The 18327-nt window shown below is 38.9% G+C and overlaps 1 protein-coding gene across 4 annotated transcripts in view; it reads left to right on the forward strand.

The window, feature by feature from the left end:
- FRAS1 (Fraser extracellular matrix complex subunit 1) overlaps positions 1-18327 on the forward strand; it is a 422531-nt gene that overhangs the window by 368716 nt on the left and 35488 nt on the right. For all 4 annotated transcript variants that reach the window (XM_063108769.1, XM_063108770.1, XM_063108773.1 and 1 more), the window contains 5 exons: positions 1170-1514; positions 3043-3203; positions 3686-3833; positions 11799-12004; positions 14945-15101. In XM_063108769.1, the coding sequence (XP_062964839.1) occupies positions 1170-1514; positions 3043-3203; positions 3686-3833; positions 11799-12004; positions 14945-15101 (1017 nt within the window). The remainder of the gene's footprint in view (positions 1-1169; positions 1515-3042; positions 3204-3685; positions 3834-11798; positions 12005-14944; positions 15102-18327) is intronic.

The following is an 18327-nucleotide window of genomic DNA, read 5'->3' on the forward strand; positions in this document are numbered from 1 at the left end:
ACATATTAACTCATGTGTATAAGTACTTTACATGTATTAACTCATTTAATCCCCAGAACAACCCTAATGATGATGGTACCCATAGTGAGTACTGTCAGAAGGCCTCTCTTCTTAGTTCAAGTTGTTAGAGCTCCCATTTATTCTTAAATTGGACTAGAAGACTGATTATATTTAGCCTTGCAAATTATTCATGAACTCGGTATCTTAATCAATCACCTAATCCATAAAATATTTAGTAACCTTGGTCAAGGAGGGAAGTTACAGTTTGTAAGAACTGGCTTCCTATCTTAGTTCTTGGAAGACAGAAAACGTGCTTAAAGGTTTTTCTATGTGAGTGTCATATATAGAGCTCAGATGGGAAATAAACTGTGCGTAAGAAATCAAGAGCAATTCTTAAGGGGCTGAAAATCAAACTAAAGACCATATGAATTTATGATTATGCAATATTGAGCATTTAAAACACATGGAAATTAAATCCCCTTTCAAAGCCACAACATGACTGTAAATGATGTCAGGTTTCTTTATTGAATCTGCTGACTGGATATTAGTGTAACAAATACTGTAGACAGCACAAAACCTTGGTAATGCCACTTGGAAAACAAGCAACCCTCATTGATTGCTCTGGGCCACCAAGCCAGGCCCAGAGTGGGCTGTCACCAAGGGAAGTGGCAGCACTAATAAGTGAAGTCATTTGTTCAGAGAAGCAGGTTTTATTTTGTTTTGTCTTTCTTTTTTTAAACAAGCTTGTTTCTCTCTGGGAATTAAGTGCAGAAGTTTATTCAGAAAGGCAGTGAACTGTTCTCATAGCACTACCTTCAGGACACAATTACTTTGCTACTTAAAGTCCCAAATATGTCTCTTATCTTTCTACCTGCTGTGGCCTTAGATGGTGGGCAATGAGTCTTGTGAATTAACAGAGCACAAAATTCACAGAATAGGAAATCCATTTTAAGTTGTTTGGTGAGGTATCTTGGGTATATTAAATCCTCGAATGGTTTATACCCCAGGCTTAAAAGAAACTGCAGTTCAGGAGAGTTTCATGTCAGATTCTGAATAGAAATAATGACGTAATGTATTAGAGGGAACCAAGCTCATTAAGTTACCAGAGATTTTAAAATTTGAGAAGCACTCATTCAAATGCTTTGGTTTTCTTGACATTTGTATTTCAGGAGATTCAAGCAGCATTGTTTCTGCAGTCTGCTACACGATCCCTAAATCAGCTATGGGAAGTAGCCTCTATGCTCTAGAATCAGGCTCTGATTTTAAATCTAGAGGGATGTCTGCTGAGAGTCGTGTGATATTCGGGCCTGGTGTCACCATGTCCACCTGTGACGTCATGCTCATTGATGACAGCGAGTATGAAGAGGAAGAGGAGTTTGAGATTGCCCTGGCAGATGCTTCCAACAATGCCCGCATCGGAAGGGTGGCAATGGCCAAGGTGCTCATTAGTGGTCCCAATGATGCCTCCACTGTGTCCCTGGGGAACACAGCTTTCATGGTCAGCGAGGATGCAGGTAATGGAGAGCATCTCTGGGGGTCCAGCATCCACCTCCTGATCCCTGTCTTGCACAGTTTCCTCTTTTGGCTTGGGAATGTCCTTAAGACATTGAGAATGCCGTTCTGCAATGACATCATACTCAGTCTGAGGCATTAGATAATACTAGGTAGGCATCAAGATCAGGAGTGGAAGGTAGTGAAGTACAGAGAGTTCCATCTACTTTTCTTGCTGTGGTTAGTGATGGCAGAGAGGGGTCTGGCTTAGAACTTCATTCACTGACCTCCATGGTCCAGAGGGTGATCTTTTGAGGATGGAGGTGATTTTTTTAGTGTACTACTAGGTGCTGAAAAACAAACTCCATCTTAACAGAATGGAACCTTTTCATTCATTTAACAGACCAAGGCAATCAGTGGGCAGATTCCTTCCACGTGGTATTTGGAGACCTCGGCTCCTTCCCTCTGTGGCTCCATGAGGGTCTTGAAGTCTTCTGTGTGCTGAGGGTAGAAGGGGCAGCAGCTGTGCTGAGGGTCTACCAATGGGAGCCAGATCAAGGCCTTTCATCTCTTGAAAGGGATTCTTAGGGATACTGGGAAGTAATATTTTTAAGCATTTACTGAATGCTGGGTTCCATGCCATGTGCGGTCCATGCATTCTCACTTATCTTCTGTTGAAGAGAGAATGTGATATAGAAGAGCAAATGGAGACACAGAGAGGTTAAAGAAAGCAGCAAAGATCAAGCAGTGGATATAATGGCAGAGCTGGATTAGAACCCCGACCTCTCTACCCTACCACATTTCCTTTCCCATACACCAAATGCCCAACCTCATAGCATATTGGCTAGAAAAATGTGGTGATTAGTGAGGATTTCATGTAGCTTTTCTGTGACCTTGGTTGTGAAAATAGCTAACAATCTACACATATATCTTCAGGATACTACAGAGTATGATGTCATGATGGAGCAGAAGATGAACTTCAATAATGAGATAAGCAATATGCACATATGGTTTAATAAGTGATGATGTATGCACCGCTTGGGTGAAATAGGGAAATCAACTCAGTTAGGAACACTTAATTAAGAACATTCAGCTTCAGGCCCCATAGAGTCCCCTAGCTGGTTCCACCTTGACTATTTTCTAGCTCATCCCAGAAGCCCTAGTCTCTGAGTTTCTTCTTCCTAAGTAGGCTTGAGATGTTTTTCAGTGGACCCTTCTCCCCTTCACTGCATTGTTTTCTCCTGCAAACAGTCTCCTTTGTGAAGCCATGAGACCGCTGTCCCTAAGGGCTGTCTCTCCAGCACCACCTTCATGAGGTCTTCCTCCAGGTCTCCTCTTGGTTTTAGTGTCAGTGAAAAGAGAGGTATGAACACTTCTACTTTAAGGAAGCCTTCCTCAGAGGAGGCATAGGAGCGCCACTGAAGTTGAATTAGACAAGCCAAGCTGGATAAAACTGCCACTGTTGCAATGAGGGAGAACATTTTTCTGAAAACCCCAATGATATCCTGGCTCAAGGTTGACCATTCAAAATCTCTATTAATCTTAATTCAGGCACAGTGAAGATTCCAGTTATCCGCCATGGTACTGACCTTTCTACTTTCACATCTGTCTGGTGTGCAACACGGCCCTCGGACCCTGCTTCTGCCACCCCGGGTGTCGACTATGTCCCCAGCTCTAGGAAGGTGGAGTTTGGGCCTGGTGTCACAGAGCAGGTGAGCATACAGCAGTCATGGCACCCCAGACTCATAAGGCCAGTGGGTTTGTTAACATCGCCTTTAGTCTGCTTTCCAAACTCTCTTGAGGACTCTAAACCACCTTACAACTTTACTATCTTTCCTTTCTTTAAAAACAAACATACAAAGAAGAGAACTTATGATGGAATCTAAAAACTCTCCAAGTGACATTTTCAGCAACGAATATCCAGCATTACAGATTTAGGGTAGAAACTGTACTTGTGTGATGTAAATATCTACAAACAAACTCCTGAGAGTGTATTATCGTTTTAGGAGTGAGACTTAAATGTGAGTATCTAGAAACAAACTCCTAGAAGTGAGATTATCATTTTATGGATTAAAAAACCTTACTTAAACAGCGCCAAAGAAAGACAAGTTGCCACCTTTATCCTAGTCTCCCAAAGACAGATGGGTGTTGGGTGTTGGGCCCTCTGTGAAGTTTGCTTTGATTTCTCTTCTAGCATTGCACCTTAACTATCTTGGATGACACTCAGTATCCAGTAATTGAAGGACTGGAGACATTTGTGGTTTTCCTCAGCTCTGCACAAGGGGCCGAACTGACCAAACCCTTCCAGGCTGTCATTGCAATTAATGACACATTCCAGGATGGTAAGAGATTGAGGATGCCAGCCGGTGTTTCAAATATATTTATTTATTTTTCTTTTAACTTCCATGTATGTGACAGTGGAACACATTCACATTTTTGTTCAAAAAATGTGTGTGTGTGTGTGTGTGTGTGTGTGTGCGAGTGTGCGAGCAGTGTGCGTACTTTTACACAGAAATATGGGAGAGAAGCATCCATGTTTCGGGTACTCTGCCAGATGCAAAGAGATGTATAAGCCTTAGGCCCTGTTGTCGAGAAGCTCGGTGTCTAGATGGGGAATCAGATCCTTAAACTGAAAAATTAGAATTTATTATGATAAATGATCTAATAGTGCTATAAATCCAGTACTCTGGGTGCAGCGGGAACTGAACAGTATGTATGTGTGGGGGCATCATAGAAAACTTCACAAAAGAGGTGATGTTTAAGCAGAGTCTTTAGGAGTGACTGGAATTTAACTAATGGATAATAAAGGAAATTCTGTTTCAAATAGAGATGTAGTATATACTAGGTATAAAACTTTGAAAGGTGCATGTTTGGGAAGTAGTGGGATGCTTACTTTTGCTTTGAGCATGGCAGGAGGCAAACAGGAGAATTAAACGGAAAGACAGGTTAAAGTCAAGTTCTAAGAGGGTATATGTTCCAACCGAAGGACTTTGTAAGCGGAGAGGGACAATTGATGCTTCTAAGCAGAGGAGTGATGCGATTTTTACTTTAGAAAATTAATATTGGCAGTACTGCAGATGATGTGTGGGAATGAACAGATACAGGAATATGGACCAAATGTCAGTCACTAACTGAAGATGAACAATCTAAGTAACATGAGGTTGAACAGAAAAGGACCATTGCTTCTTGGAAATAATTGATGAAATTTAGAATTGCCAGAACTTCAGAATCCATTTTGCGGATTCTGGAGTTGGGTGGAGACGATAGAGTCAAACCTTCCCCTAACGGCAGGACCCTCATTGGCATCCCCAGCGACTGACAACACAGCCTATGACTAAACTCTTCCAGTGGCTGAAAAGGCCCCCAGAAAGGAACAGGCAGCCCAGCGGGGTAACCATTAATGTTTCCATTGATTTGTAAATAATTTATATCATGTATATAGTAATAAAAATTCAAACCGCAAAAAGGGTACACTATGAAAATCAAATCTTCCTTCTACCCCTATCTGTTGATCCCCAGTCCCCTACCTGGAGACAACCATTTTAACCAGTTTTTTTGTGTGTTTATCCCTCAGGAGAAAAAAAAATACACACATATATGTATATATTATGACTAGCCACTCTAGTATATGTGTATATGCACATATATATGCACATGCACACAGACACACATATAAACATGTATCCAAAATGATGGCATCTTATTTTAGAGCCAGGTTTATTGATGTATATCTTCCATAAATGAAAATTTACCCTTTACAGAGCACAGTTTTGTGAGATTTAACAAATGCATATAGTGAGGTACACACCACCATAATCAAGATGTTGGGCAGTTCTAACATCCTATAAAATATTTTCATGACCCTTTGTAGTTGACCTCTCCCCAATCCAAGCCCCTGTAAGCACTGATCTGTTTTCTCTCCCTAAAGTTTTACCTTTTCCAGAATATCATATAAATGAAATCATGTGACATGTACTATTTTGAATCTGACTTCTTTCACTAGAAAAATGAATTTGAGAGCCATCCATGTTATTGCATGTAGGAGTAGTTCATTTCTTTTACTGCTGAGTAGTTTTCCATTGTATGGATGTACCACAGTTTGTTTTTTCATTCACCTTTTGAATGACATTTGGGTTGTTTCAAGGCTTTAGCAATTATGACTAGATTTGCTATAAACATTTGCATATAGGTTTTTGTGTGAATATAGGTTTTCATATTTCTGAGGCCAATAATAAGTAGAAGTGGGATTGCTGGGTCATATATGTTTAGTATGGTCAGATTTTTTGTGTTTTAAAGAAGTTATTCTAGTAGTTGTGTAGTGATATCTCATGGTTTAAAGTGATTTCCCTATTGACTAATGACACTGAGATCTTTTCATGCTCTTTTGCCATCTGTTGGGAAAATAGAATAGTTTGGTTAGGGCCCTTGCCTTCGGTCCGGTTGGGTGTGGTTCAGCACATCCTTTGTAAGCAAATTGTGTGTGTGTGGAGTTAGTGAGCATGCATGCCAATGTATCTTTTTAGTTTTGTTGCTATTCTTGTGTTCATCAGAGAGTTTGTGAAGCAGGCTGGCTGGCAGTCATCTGCCTCGGGCGAACATCTGCCTTGGGCGGCTGCCTCCAGCATGAGCAGTCATGCTTTTGAACCTATGGCTTCCAAGGACCTGTTTGCTTGTTACCTAGCTCATAGACCTGCATGTAAGAGGTCTGGTGACCCAGCCTGGTGTGCGAAGGTTTTGTGACCCAGTCTGGACAGTGGGCTTGAGGGGTCTGGGAGCTCCAGATCCAGCCCTAGCTTGGCAATTGGCCCTGTCGGTGCAGGATTACTGGCAGGTAAAAGAGCCCAACAGCTAAGGTGATCATGTAGCTAGACAATTGGCATCACGAACAGGATAAGAGCGCTACAATTGGCAATGTCGACAGGATTCTGACATTAGCGTAGTGCGACACCACCCATATATCTTCCTTGGTGAAGTATTACTAAAATATCTTTCCCATTCTTAAACTGAGTTGTTTCCCCCTATTATTTAATTGTTGTAGATTCTGGACAACAATTTGTGTTTTGCAAATATTTTATCCCAGTCTTTGCTTGTCTTTTAACAATGTCCGTCAAAGAGCGCTCATTTTTCATTTTGAAGTAGTCCCCTTTATCAATTTTTCTATTGCTCATTGTACTTTTAGTGTCATATCTAAGAAATCTTTGCTTAATCCCAAGGTTACAAAGATTTTCTCCTATGCTTTCTTTCAGAAGTTTTATAGCTTTAAGTTTTACATTTTAGTTTGTGATTCACAAAATGGTAACTTGTTAACCATGAACAAGATTATAGCAATTATACTATTTTATGTCACATGTTACTTCAAAGTTTACAGAGTGGTTCATTAAACATCTCATTTGCTTATAATCCCATGGTTTTATTTTTATTTGTGTTCTGTAGCTAAGGGAACTGAGAATCATGGGAGTAACCAGGTCACCCAAAGTCTGGTATCTTGAGGAACAAACATGCCTTCTATTCATCTCCACATCCATGCTGTTTGCATTGTACTACATAGTTTTATTTGGTGAAGTAGTAAAATTGGTGAGATTTTTTTTCCCCTTAGAGAAGCTAAAAAAGAAGAAAGAGGGAAATTCAGTTGTTCTTTTAATTCTTGAAATGGCTTCTTTTGCATGCAAGGATAGTTAATTTCCCTATGATGTGGCAGAAGTCCTGAAATGTAATCCCAGCCCCACCACTTGCTAGCTCTTTGGCCTCAGGCAAGAGGCGTAAGGTTACTGAGCCTCATTTTTCTATGTGTAAATAATGAAAATACCTACCTTACAAGATGTTGTAAATATTAAATTAGATGAAATATGTGAAAATGCCTACTGTAGTGCCTGGCACATAGCAGATTTTATTACATGTTAATTTCTTTTCTTCCTGACACATCTGTAATTTATTATACTACTGAGACTCTAGTAAAACGTGCAATCCTCATTACACTCTGGTCAACACAGAAGATTCTATTTAAATTTTTCTCCATATTTTATTGACAGGCATTGGGGTTGCAAACTTAGAAGATGAATATGTTAAAGTATTACTCATCTTTCGGGGAAGCTGCAACAGTATATATCCAGTCAAGAATTTATCCCAGAGAAAGAAATCCTAAAACCTATTTCAGTAGCCCATGGTGATACTCAGTGCTTACTTCTGTTGGTTCTCTTTCTCGCTAGTAATATACTTTTGTTGAGTCCATTCAATGTGCACATTCTGGAGTGGAAAGATCTTACATTATATCTAATTCTTACATCAGCCTTCAACTTGTGAAACTGAGGTTGAATAATTTGTATGAAATCACACAGAAAGGAGGGAAGGGAGCAAGAGTTAAAACACCGGTCAGTTCTATCCAAATCCAACCTTCTTGTTCTATCTACCATGCTCACTTTTCATATTGCAACTTTAACTGGCCACTGTCCTCTATATAACAATGCTTACTGTCACTCAAGATCCTTATAAAGTCAACTTTCAGCCTTCTAAAGTGATCTTAGCTCCTTTCATCCTTTTCCACTGTGCTGATTTGGGGACCTTAAATCACCTAAGTAATTCACCTCAACTATTTTTCTGTTTTCCACGTACCCCTACTGCTCTGAGACCTGGAGTTAGACTCTGGTATGAGCATGCTGACCAAGCACACGAGGACAGGCCTTGTAGCCACTATGGCACTGCAGTCCTTTGTGCACATCTCTGTCCTGCCTACTCATTAACTTGAAAGAACCAGAGGCAGGATTCTCCTAAATCTCCAACTTAACAATTGCCCATAATGAGGCTATTGCATTCCAGGCATTGGTGTTTACATGCACTTTGTCAGTTACTAAGAAGATTAGAAGGACAACAATGTTTATAGAACATTTTCTATGCCCAAGACTGTGCTCAATATTGTGTGGGTTACAGAGTACCAGAGATCAGAGTCTCACAGTATATTTCAGGAGGCAAGACTTATACAAATAAAACTGTAGCTATAAATTGGCCATGTACAATAAATGTTCTGAGAGAGGTACTGACAGTAAGTGCTTTATACCTGATTGTTGGGAAAATAGAATAGTTTGGTCAGGGCCCTCGCCTCAGGTCCGGTTGGGTGTGATTCAGCATCCTTTGTAAGCAAATTGTGTGTGTGTGTGTGGAGTTAGTGCGCATGTGCGCCAATGCATCTTTTTAGTTTTGCTGCTATTCTTGTGTTCTGCAGAGAAAGAGAGAGAGAGAGAGACAGAGACAGAGACAGAGACCGAGACAGAGAGAAGAGTTTTAGTGAAGTAGGCGGGCTGGCGTCTGCCTTGAGCATCCACCTAGAGCAGCCATGCTTTCCAACCTATGGCTCCAAGGACCTTTTTTGCCGGTTACCTAGCTCATGGACCTGCGTGTAAAGGGGTCTGGTGACCCAGCCTGACATGTGAAGGGTTTGTGACCCAGTCTGGACAATGGGCTTGAGGGGTCTGGGAGCTCCAGCCCCAGTCCTAGCTTGGCAATTGGCCCAGTCGGTGCAGGATTAACGGCAGGTAAAAGAGCCCGACAACTGGTGTGGTCGCCTAGCTTTACAATTGGCATCATGAACAGGATTAAGAGCTAGACAATTGACACTGTGAGCAGGATTTCAGATATAGCCGTAGCTTAGCCATGTCACGGCACTGATGCAAGCCCATGAGCCTTCAGGGGTAACCTTTATTTTGTGTTTATGCAGCCTTCAATGTGAAAAGAGAGGTGCTCTGCAGTCAGGGAAACTGACTCCCAGGGCCAGTGTTACCTTTGCCTTCTACTAGGGATTATATTGCCTTATAGGGTTGTTGAGAGAGTGATATTAAATAATACATATGAAAGCCTTTAACATCATGCCTGACCTATGCCATGAACATCCCGTACATAAATCTATTCCTGCACTCGCTTTGTTGCCTCAGTCTCCCCACTGGTCTGGGGCCTTTTAATGACAGGTATTGTTTCTGGGAAGGCAATCATGAGAAGTGTCCACTCCCCTCCCTTTCTCTTTTTGTTTTTGCAGATAGAGATACTAGTGAGAGTGAGTGTCTTGTTAAAGATGAAAGAAATAAGGAGTCTTTTTACATCTCAAGAAGAATGTTTGGTAGATTAATACATGACAAAACCTAAGCATTATCACTTTAGCCTTTCATTTTCTCATCTGACTTAAGGCCTGACAGGCCAGCAAGAAAAAAACCTGTCTAAAGCTTTAGATGTCTGCCATGAGCAGAAAAGCTTCCTTGCTTGTGTTGCTTTCTCCCTGGCAACAAGCTTCCTTCTTGCCCCTCTGTGCTAGGTGATGTCATTGCCACCCACCTGTTAACAGCACGGACCATTTTCCTGATGGCAGGGCCCTAACTGGCTAACGTGCAGGGCCTCATGCCAAAGTTAATTTTCCTGTAAATGCAGTGTTCTTCCAAGAGGGATCTTCTGGCTTTTTATTTAGTAATACTTGGTAACTATTTGGCTTAGTACAGATGATGGAATGGTTTTATTTTTGCCAGAGCCAGCAGTTCTGAGTGGGGGTAGATTGGAAGCAGACAGCTTTCTGCATACAGTCATCCCTCGTATTCATGGGGGATTGGTTCTAGGACCACCACGGACACGAAAACTCCTGGATGCTCGAGTCCCTGATATAAAATGGTGTATTTGCATACAACTTAAGTACATCCTCCTATATACTTTAAATCATTTCTAGATTGCTCATAATACCTGATGCAATGTAAATGCTATGTAAATAGTTGTAATCCTTTATTGTTTTTATTTACTTTATGTTTTATTGGGTTTTTTTTTCAAGAATATTTTCAATGTTTGGTTGATTGAATCGGCACATATGGAACTCGCAAGATATGAGGGGCCAACTATATAGACTTACAGACTTATGGAATGTTTGGGTGCTTATACCACCCCTACCTGATCCTTTCAGGTTTGGCAGGGACATCCAGGAGGTGGCCAAAAAATAGGTGATTACAGCTTTAGGGTCAGCTTCCTATAGCCCCAAAGACTAATTCCACCTCAGGAGGCTTTGACATATGACTCTGCATTGTTCATGAAGAAATTAATAATCAACAGTCTTGGGGAAATGTCTTAATACAGAGCATTACAGTAGGTGGTATAGTGAGTAAAAAGAAAAAAAATGATCCTTCATATTGAGAAGCTTGGAGTTAGGGGGCAAATGCAAACTATAATGTATTAGTTCCTACCAAAATTTAAGTGTTGTGCAGTCCATTTGGCTGTCTTCTTTGTCTCCCACTTATAACCAAATATATATCTCATTGGTTGAGCTGCAAAGTGTAGGTGATTTGTAACATTTCTAGAACTTATCAGATACAATGAGTACCATGAATATATTATCTTATTAATTTGGTCTTCTCAATAATTCTATGAGTAAGATATTAATATTTCCAATTTACATATTAAAAAACTGCAAGGCTCAGAAAGTCTAAGTGGCTTGCCCTGTTGCCATACAGCTATTTAGTAACAGGACCAGGAGGGAAATTCAGGTCTCTTTACCCCCAAATTCTTGTTTTTAACCACAGTTTGGCTATGATACTAAAGTAAAATGAGGACTCGAGTTATAAGAGAAGAACTAACTCTATAGAAGAGGTCATAAACTAGGGGCCTATTGGCCAAATTTAGCCTCGTGATGTGTTTTATTTGGCCCAAATAGTTTTGGTTTATATAGATTTTTTTTTCACTGTTGTATTTGGTTTCTGTCTTAAATATTAAATGATATCACATAAAAATCCAGATCTCTGGCTTCATTTGAAAATAAGAAGATCTGGCAACAAAAGACTGGAACCCTTTAAACAAGGCCTGCTATTTCCTCTTTGCCAGCGTCCTCACTCTTCCCTATTGTCTCCCTGGCCCCAGGATCAGTGGGAGTGACCATTTATTATCAATTGGCACTGCTGTTTTCCTTATTGTAGCCCTAGGAGGACAGTGAACTCTTCTGAGTACCCAAGTCACCATCAAAGTTTTTCTTACACTTGTCCCATTTTTTCCCTTGCATTATCTGCCTGCATTTGAGATGGTGACTGCACCCTGAAGCAAGCTGAACAAACAAAGGTGCAAAATGGATTCATTCTATTTCGTTGGAACCACACTCACAGAGGAGGCAGTTCCCCTGTCCTGAGAGCAACAACTGTGCCTTGAAATCCACTGACCATCTGTGATTTGTCAGCCTATCTTGGCCTCTAGTGGGGCTCTCCTGGCCGGGTGGCTGCTGAGGGCTGACGAGGGCTGTAGCTGCTGCATCCCTCTGGCTCCCACCAACGATGTTCCTCTCTTTCTGCCTGCTCACCCAGTACCCAGCATGCAGTTTGCCAAGGATTTGCTGCTAGTGAAGGAGAAGGATGGTGTCCTGCATGCTCCTGTCATTCGCAGTGGAGACCTGAGCTATGAGTCGTCAGTGAGGTGCTATACTCAGAGCCACTCGGCTCAGGTCACAGAGGACTTTGAGGAGAGAAGAAATGCAGACTCTTCACGGATTACGTTTCTGAAAGGGGAGAAAGTAAGTAGACTCCTAATAATGTCATCTATTCTATCTGGCTGTGTTCTTTGCCTTCCACTTACAACCAAATACATAAGTCGTTGGTTGAGCTTGGAAATTTAGATGATGTGTAACATTTTTGGAATTTACAGAATCAAATTAATGAGACGTCCTCTTAATCTGAAACTGCTTTAGAGATGAGCACACTCCACCGATATTATTTAGAGAGGAAGAGACAGTTGTCTCATACCTGGGCCTCTGTCCCAGGGCAACATACATCCTAGTACAGGATGAAGTAGGCAGACATTGAACAGATTCCGGTCAGTGGAGTATTCTCTTGGCAATGTATATGAAAAGTCACACATACGGGCAGAGAAACTCCTGAGAAACCCATCACTAAATATGGCTCCCTCAGAATCAGAGCTTGCAACCTCAGTATACGTCAAAAGTGTGTATGAATGAGAATCACATTTCCCCATATTTGAATCTCAGTTTCAGATGGTTGAGTCAATTGTCCCCTTGGCTCAAGGCACATAGTCTTCATTGGTCAGTACAAGGTCCTTTTCTCATTTATTTACTCATTTTATTTCATCTCCATTCTCCAGCCACATTTCCTTCCCCACCCATCAATCTATTGTGTTTATCGTATACCTCTTAATTTGTATTCGTTCTTTAAAAATGTTTGTTGTTTTGTGTGCATGATTCTCAATTTGTACAAATGCTATTGGTTGTATCTTTTTCAATCCTCTTCTGTTTTTACTCAGCAATATGCTTGCAGGTCTGTCCATGTTGTGTAAGTCGATTCTTCATAAGTGTACTTCTAATTTGTTGCTTTTAGCTGTTGCATAATATTTCATGGTGTGTATCTACTGTATTTTACTCACATACTCTCAGCAATACACAGTGAGGTACCCCAGTGTTGCACCCAGGAAACTCCTAACTCTCTGTCACCACAAATAATGCTTCAGTGCACATCCTAATATGTGTCCACTTACAGACCTGAGTGAGAATTTCTTTAGATATATATTCAGAAGCAAAATTGCTGGACCATAGGGCATGCATATGTTTAATTTGAAAAAATAGCATCAGAATACTTTCCAGAATGTCACTAGAAGTGCATGGAGTTCCTATAACCCTGCATCCTCTCTAACACTTAGCATTGCTCATCTGTTGGATTTTTGCTAGTCTAGTGTGTATAAAGGTATAACTTATTTTGTATTTCTCTAATTACTACTGTCTTATATGCCTGTCAGTTTATTAGATTTCCAATGAGATTATAAATTTTATTTTTATCTTTTGTTCCTTATTTTATTGTGTTGTTCTCTTTTTTTTTTTTTTTGACTCATTTGCAGTACTTTCTTGTATATCCTAAATATTAATTCCTTATGAGGTTTAGACATCTTACATATTGTAAATGTCTTTTCCCTTTCTGTCATTTATCTATTATCTTTGACCATGGTGTTCTTAGTCAGACAGAAGTCTTCAATTTTGAGATAATCAAATGTATCAAAATTTTGTCTTCTTCTTAGTCCTTTTGAAGGTTATGATAAGAAGACCTTACCCATTGTAGATCACTTCAAATTCTTCTTCTGTTTGTCTTTACTTCCCCCCCCAAAAGTGACAGCTTCCTTCTTTGGGACTCTCATGACTCATAAAGGCCTGTCTTAGTGATATATGTTATGAGAATTTTACTTGTGGCAGGTTGAAATGTGTTTAAAAACACATGCAAATACTACAGATACAATCTTCAGCTTTGAGTCTACATGTCTGTATCTGTTTTAAGTTCAAAAAAGGATCCTCTGCCTATCCAAAAGACAGTTTTTAATTAATGAAATTATAAAGAAAATGCAGTCTAATAGTCTATATGTTACCAACATGACAGTCTGTCATTATTCCTAAGCCTGTTTTGGAATCTTCATTTTCTTTGGCTTGCTAAGCATATGTCCTTGAAACCTGTCATTCACTCAAATGTCTTTCTTTTAAAAAAAAGATCTGAAGAGTCACTACTAAACTCATGCTTCCCATAAGAAACTGTTATTATAAGAAAGATGTAAAAACAAACAAACAAAAATAAACATTATTTAGGGACTTAAATAATGTTAACAAGCCACATATTAATGTTCACAGGCATGTTCCTCTACCATTTAGTATGACTTAGGAAGTATGAGAGTGAGACTTCTCTCTACCCACATATCCTTTGCTGTATGGTAAGATACTGGATTTAAAATGGTTCAACTAAAAATATCCCACTTCATGTCACATGACTACTACAGAGGCTTCTGTGTTATCTGAAATGTTATGACTTTATTTTCCATTTTCTCAAAAATACAATCTTCAGTAGAGAACATTCAAAGTTTGAGAAACACTTGATTTCCTTCCTTCAAACAGGGATTTGAGTGGTGTTCTCAAACTTTCAGTACTCGGAAGTTTTCAGATGAGATGCCATTTGGCAGCAGATTTGAGAGTTCTGTAGCATTTAAAGATATCCTTAGTCTAACATGAAGCCTTTCTGAGTTCCTTGTAAGATTGTTCAACTTTTACAAAGGAAAAAGAACATTGTTCAGCTTTCTAGGAAGTCTAATCACTATGTTAAATCCCCATGATCAGAAATCTACGTATTGTAACATATGCAAATATTTTGAGCAACCTAGACAAAATGTGCAGAAGCACACAAATGTTCTACAGGTACTTTTTAGTGGGTTATTTGTTTTTATAACTCATCACCAATAATTCAGAATTGTTTGGAATGTTCTAATACAAATCTCCACATATAGGTATGTCCCATTCAAGCATGAACTGTTAGATTTCAATATTCTATTTTTATGAATGAAATTTTTGGAACCTTTTGAATTTGTGTCAGCTCTTTGATGCTGCAAAGAAGAAAATCATTTTCTGGAAAAACCAAACAGGTTACTGACATCTTGCTGCAAATTTCAATCTGTTTTGTGCTATTGGCTCTAGGTGAAGAACTGTACTGTGTATATCCACGATGACTCCATGTTTGAGCCAGAGGAACAGTTCAGGGTCTACCTCGGCCACCCTCTTGGAAACCACTGGAGTGGAGCTAGAGTTGGAAAGAATAACATGGCCACCATCACCATATCCAATGATGAGGATGGTAACAGAACAAATTGACCTTAGTTATTACTCTTAGGTTGATGAGATATGAACTGATGTTTTACTAATAATGTAGTTATCAGTGTTTTGAAGAATGAAGTGCTATAAAAGTACCTACTAATGATAACCTCTGGATATTTATATAAAATGTTGGCAGCAAATGGTCACCCTCCACAGGGCTCCAATAAGTTCATGGGTATTTTTAATCTCATTTTCTACCACATTGCCAAAAGATAAGAAATGAGTATGGTTAAAAGATGGGACAGAAATGCTAAGACAGACAGAGAATAAAAACTATTTAAGTCACTGCAATTCAGGAATAGGATTGGAAATACAATCAGGATCAGATGAATCCAATCAACTCATTTAAAACACTGCCACCTTCCTGAAAAAGTCCAGTTTCTCAGTTTTCTTCTCTCTAATTGATTTGGCCTACTAACCTAAAAAAACTTGAATTCTATAGACAGGTGTTAGCAAAAGTAACCCAGGCACCAGGGAAAACAAAACTTCTTTCAAGTTGGGACATAATTGTTTTAATAAAATAGATATTTTAATGAGTGAATGAATAATAATATTATAAATAGTAATAGCTGTTTTTTAATTGAATATTTACTGTATATACCAAAAACCATGCTACACATATTATATTACAGTCATGTGTCGCTTAACAACAGGGATACATTCTCAGAAATGCGTGTTTAGGTGATTTCATCACTGCGCGAACATCAGAGTGTACTTACACAAGCCTAGGTGGTATAGCCTGCTGCACACCTGGGCTATCTGGTATAGCCTATTGCTCTTAGGCTACGAACCTGTATGGCGTGTTACTGTTTTGTATGCTGTAGGCAATTACAACATGACAGTAAGTATTTGTGTGTTTAAATATATTTAAACATAAAAAAGATACAATAAAAATATGGTATAAAAGATAAAAAATGATATATCTGTGTAGGCTGCTTACCATGAATGGAGCTTGCAGGTCTGGAAGTTGCTCGATGTGAGTCAGTGAGTGAGCGGTGAGTGAATGTGAAGGTCTAGGACATCACTGTGCACTACCTCACTCTTTATAAATACCGTACACTTAGGCTACACCCAATTTATTAAAAATATTTTTCTTTCTTCAATAATAAATTAACCTTAGTTTACTGTAACTTTTTTACTTTATAAACTTGAAAAATCTCTTTTAAGAAATTTAGTTTTTTTACTCTTTTATAATACAGCTTAAAATATGAATACATTGTACAGCTGCACAAAACTATTTTCTTTCTTCATATTCTAATTCTGTAAGCTTCTTTCTGTTTTTAATTTTTTTTTTTTTTTTTTTTTTTTTTACTTTTTAAACTTTCATGTTAAAATCTAAGAAACAAACATATACATTAGCCTAGGCCAACACAGGGTCAGGATCATCAATACCACTGTCTCTCACCTCCACATCCTGTCGCACTAGAAGGTCTTTAGGGGCAGTTACATGCATGGAGCTGTCATCCCCTATGATAACAGTGCCTTCTTCTGGAATACTTCCTGAAGGACCTGCCTGAGGCTGTTTTCAGTTACTGTTGTGTTTGTTTGTTTGTTTGTTTTAAGTAGAAGGAGTACCCTTTAAAATAATGATAAAAAGTATAGCATAGTAAATATATAAACTAATAACATAGTCATTTATTATCATTATCAAGTATTATGTACCATACACCTTGTATGTGCTATTCATTTATGTGACTGGCAGCACGGTAGGTTTGTTTGCACCAGCATCACCGCAAATACGTGAGTAATGCATTGCACTATACGTCACTAGGTTATACGACTTTTTCAGCTCCTTTATAATCTTATGGGTCCACCGTTGTCCATTACTGACCAAAATATTGTTATGGGGCATGCAACTGTATCTTATTTCGGTTCGTCCTGGCAGTAATCTCTTGAAGTAGGTGTCATTATCCCTGTGTCATAGATGAAGAAACTGGACCTCAGCAAAGTCGTATAATTTGCACTCTTAGTTAAACAGCTACAAGCAGCAAAACTGGATGCGAACCTTATTCTATCCGATTCTAGAATCTACACTCTTAACTAACATGAGAATCAGTGAGACTTTTAGGGTTTCTAATGAAAAATCGGGAAGTAACTTGGACATCGGGTTAAATAAGGAAAGCCAGCCTCGAAGCTGAACTAGTCCTTTACCCAAGGAGACCTAGATTCAAATTCCAAAATGAAGCTCTCCCAGCCACATGGAAAACCCAATCATTGCAGCTCATAGGGTACAAATTCAGTCTATTACAGAGACCCTTCTAGGCTTTAAAGAGCATTCTTATGGAAAACTTTAAAGTCTTAAAGTTTATCTTCTACAATTCGAAAGATTTGACTTTCTGAGAGGAAAAGAGACGGTAACAGAAACATTAGAAATTTCTGCAATATTCTATAATATACTAAAAATGGTATAAAATTTGTAATTGCTCTCAATTTTCCTATCTTTTTAATCTCACTGTCCACCACCACCACCCATCCTTCCCCATGAAAATATAATAGAAAAGAAGGCATGATTTGAATTTTTTTAAAACAATCAACATATTATTAATCATTTCCTAGCAATGAGAATAGTACTTCAAACAAGAATGCATTAGGAAGTCTTGCATTTCTGAAATATTATTGTAGCCAGTCACTAAAACTCCCATACTGCCTAAATAACTCGTGAGAAGTGAAAAACAGCTGAGGAAGACAGGGGTGAAAACACTGGGAGAGAGTATCCCAAAGACCAGAGATGACAGCTCAATTTGGCAAATTTTAGTAGTATGTAAGTGAGAAAAATTATAAACCTTAGAAATTCATATCTCATAAGTGAAAAGTTGACTCATGCAATCAGTCAATAGATATTTATCAAGGGCTCACTCTGTCTCAGTCCCTTGATAAATTGTGCAAATTTAAAAACATTCTGTGAGCTGTAATGCCAAGATGGAAACTTAAACATCATGCATTTCAAAGTCTCTAAAAATATTTCCACCATTATATTTTTTTTAATAAGAAACATGTGAAAAATAACTCCTACAAGATCACAAATAAATTCCTTTTCCCAAGCATTGCTTAGGGGTAAATACTCATTGATTTTTATGACTGCAAGCCATTTTGCTTTTGTATTATTAACTAATGTGAACAATTCCCTCTTGTCTTTATAAGGTGTTTTCATGGGTGTCTGGATACTCTGCTATTCTAACTTGCTCTTGTTTTTCTAACCCTGTTCC

The sequence above is a fragment of the Cynocephalus volans genome, chromosome 9 (assembly GCF_027409185.1).
Source record: "Cynocephalus volans isolate mCynVol1 chromosome 9, mCynVol1.pri, whole genome shotgun sequence".
NCBI lineage: Eukaryota > Metazoa > Chordata > Mammalia > Dermoptera > Cynocephalidae > Cynocephalus > Cynocephalus volans.